This window comes from Coregonus clupeaformis, unplaced genomic scaffold, assembly GCF_020615455.1.
Source record: "Coregonus clupeaformis isolate EN_2021a unplaced genomic scaffold, ASM2061545v1 scaf0568, whole genome shotgun sequence".
In the NCBI taxonomy this organism is placed as follows: Eukaryota; Metazoa; Chordata; class Actinopteri; order Salmoniformes; family Salmonidae; genus Coregonus; species Coregonus clupeaformis.
In genome coordinates this window covers 252,294-256,081 of record NW_025534023.1, presented here as the reverse complement: position 1 = coordinate 256,081, position 3,788 = coordinate 252,294, and the positions used below count along the sequence as shown (strand labels likewise).

The following is a 3,788-nucleotide window of genomic DNA, read 5'->3' as shown; positions in this document are numbered from 1 at the left end:
AAACTGGTCTGGTCAGTCTACTCAAATATTTGTAATATGCATATATCTCTCTACAAGCAATACTTTGATAATTTGTCATTTCTAATAATGATACATTCATTTATGAATAGATATGGCAGGTTTCAGGACACTGATGTATCTGATAATTTAGAAAAAAATATACTGCCACGATTTTCACCACCAAAGAATAGCAGTGTGATTTTAATATGTTTTACTCTTTGCAGGCTGTCACGCTGTCTAGTCACAGAGGAAGGCTGTGCTTCTCTGGTCTTAGCTCTGTGGTCAAACCCCTCACACCTGAGAGAGCTGGACCTGAGCTACAATCACCCAGGACATTTAGGAGTCAGACTGTTCTCTGCTGGACTGGAGGATCCACACTGCAGACTGGAGAAACTCAAGTATGTAGAGGGTTTATGTCAATGTTCATATCAGACATGTTGGAGTTATCAGGCAAGTTAAGACAAACATTCTTACCAAAACCTGTACAAAGTTATATGCTGACCGTGTGTGTGTGTGTGTGTGTGTGTGAGTTCAGGTGTATCCCTCAATGACTGTCTGTTTTTCTGCTTACCACTACAGTGTGGAACATGGTGGAGAGAACAGAATGAAACCTGGACTTAGAAAACGTGAGTGTTGACTGCTGTGAAGAATATGACTAAGAATACGTCTTAATTCAAGTGAAGTCAAAGTCAAAGACCACCATCATTACTTACTTGGTCATATTAAATATCAGCTGTAGTTCTACAGAAGCACAAATCAGGGACACCAATGTTTACAAAGAGTTGCTTTGACAATGTGTGTGTGTATGTGTGTGTGTGTTGTGTGTTCGTGTTACTTTAGAAATGTGTGTTTGTGATCATGCATGCATACCGGTGTGTGTCCAGTGTGTGTGTGTGTGTGTGTTCAGGATGTGTGTGTGTGTGTATTTAATGGGAATAAGTGTGTTTTATATTACCATACAGTATAACATATGATCATGAGCAAATCTCAAGTTACCTTAACTTCTCCTTTTGATACCTAGAAACATCTACATTAAATGAATTAGTGAAAAGTTAGTTAACATTCTAATGTGAATGATGATGATTTCTAATATTGTGTCTGGTTTCATCCATCAGATGCCTGTGATCTCACACTGGACCCAAACACATTATACAGACGCCTCTCTCTGTCTGGGGAGAACAGAAAGGTGACACATAGGGGAGAGAAATGGCATCCGTATCCTGATCACCCAGAGAGATTTGAGGACTGTGGACAGGTGCTGTGTAGAGAGGGTCTGACTGGGCGCTGTTACTGGGAGGTAGAGTGGAGTGGGCACAGGGTTGATATAGGAGTGACATATAAAGGAATCAGCAGGAGAGGAGGGGCTAATGACTGTTGGCTTGGATACAATGACAAGTGCTGGAGTCTGCTCTGCTCTGAAAACAGTTACACTGCCTGTCACAATGATAATCACACTACCTTAGACATCCCCTCCTCCAGCTCCCACAGAGTAGGAGTGTATCTGGACTGGCCAGCCGGCACTCTGTCCTTCTACAGAGTCTCCTCTGACACACTGACCCACCTGTACACATTCCACTCCACATTCACTGAGACCCTCTATCCAGGGTTTCATCTTTGGTATCATGGCGCCTCAGTGTCTCTGTGTCAAACATAACATGATGTTTCACTCTAATCATGGTCATGTTCAGTAAGACACACTGGAGCAACAATGTTGAATAGCTCTCTAGTGTGTAAACATATGATTGTAAATATTCATGAATACACACCATTGAAATTGACAGACATTGTCAACTAGAGTCAATCATTAATATAATGTCACTCCCTCTCCCCCTCTCTGGCGCTAGACGTCGCCAGTCTACTAACCGCCAGTCCTGGCAACCCATCATTAGACACACCTGGCAACCTTCATTACTCACACCTAATCCTCAACATTAGGACCACCTGGCAACCTTCATTACTCACACCTGCTCCTCAAAATTAAACACACCTGGCAACCTTCATTACTCACACCTGCTCCTCAACATTACACCAACCTGGCAACCTTCATTACTCACACCTGCTCCACAACATTAGGCACACAACTGGCAACCTTCATTACTCACACCTGCTCCTCAACATTACACACATCTGGAAATCTTCATTACTCACACCTGCTCCTCAACATTACACACACCTGGCAACCTTCATTACTCACACCTGCTCATCAACATTAGACACACCTGGCAACCTTCATTACTCACACCTGCTCCTCAACATTACACCTGCTCCTCAACATTACACCTACCTGGCAACCTGCATTACTCACACCTGCTCCTCAACATTACACACACCTGGCAACCTTCATTACTCACACCTGTGCCTCAACATTACACACACCTGGCAACCTTCATTACTCACACCTGCTCCTCAACATTACACCTGCTCCTCAACATTACACCTGCTCCTCAAACATTACACCTGCTCCTCAACATTACACACACCTGGCAACCTTCATTACTCACACCTGCTCCTCAAACATTACTCCTGCTCTTCAACATTACACCTACCTGGCAACCTGCATTACTCACACCTGCTCCTCAACATTACACACACCTGGCAACCTTCATTACTCACACCTGCTCCTCAACATTACACCTGCTCCTCACCATTACACCTACCTGGCAACCTTCATTACTCACACCTGCTCCTCAAACATTATACACACCTGGCAACCTTCATTACTCACCCCTGCTCCTCAACATTAGACACACGTGGCAAACTTCATTACTCACACCTGCTCCTCAACATTACACACACCTGGCAACCTTCATTACTCACACCTGCTCCTCAACATTACACCTGCTCCTCAACATTATACCTACCTGGCAACCTTCATTACTCACACCTGCTCCTCAAACATTACACCTGCTCCTCAACATTACACCTACCTGGCAACCTTAATTACTCACACCTGCTCCTCAAACATTATACACACCTGGCAACCTTCATTACTGACACCTGCTCCTCAACATCTCCTCTCTGATGATTTCCCCTTTATCCAGCACTCTTATGTCACCCATCAGGCAGTATTGGTTTTGTTTCTATGTTAGACGCTGCTCTTGTTTTGTGTCGGTCCATGTCATTAAACTCACTAACTGCACCTGCTTCCTGACTCCCTGCGTATACCTTACACTTTATGATCACACACACACACACACACACACACACACACACACACACACACACACACACAGTGTTGTGTTCAGTACGTAGAAATGGGTTTTATTTTTTACACAAGATAGGTCAAAGTAATATGGTGGCTGTCTACCGGGACATTGCTTTCACCTGTCCAGTTCTGTCATGTCAGTTGAGATGAAGGAAGTTAGACAAAAAATCCACTGGGACGCCCCTCCAACTGGCTATTAGTGGGAAACCCATCTATCAATCCACTGAAACGCCCCTCCTACTGGTTATAGTGGGAAACCCATTTATCAATTCACTGGAACGCCCCTCCTACTAGTTATTAGTGGGAAACTCATCTATCAATCCACTGGAACGCCCCTCCTACTGGTTATTAGTGGGAAACCCATCTATCAATCCACTGGAACGCCCCCTCCTACTGGTTATTAGTGGGAGACTCATCTATCAATCCACTGGAACGCCCCTCCTACTGGTTATTAGTGGGAAACTTATCTATCAATCCACTGGAACGCCCCTCCTACTGGTTATTAGTGGGAAACTCATCTATCAATCCACTGGAACGCCCCTCCTACTGGTTATTAGTGGGAAACTCATCTATCAATCCACTG

At 44.2% G+C, this 3,788-nt stretch overlaps 1 protein-coding gene across 1 annotated transcript; it reads left to right on the top strand.

Annotated features, from left to right (window-relative positions):
• Positions 1-862: 862 nt before the first annotated feature.
• Positions 863-1,922, top strand: LOC123485089 (stonustoxin subunit beta-like). Its single transcript, XM_045215963.1, has 2 exons — positions 863-883; positions 1,178-1,922. Exons 1-2 carry the CDS (start codon positions 863-865, stop codon positions 1,652-1,654), a joined length of 498 nt encoding a protein of 165 aa, XP_045071898.1. The 3' UTR covers positions 1,655-1,922.
• The last annotated feature ends 1,866 nt before the right edge of the window (positions 1,923-3,788 follow it).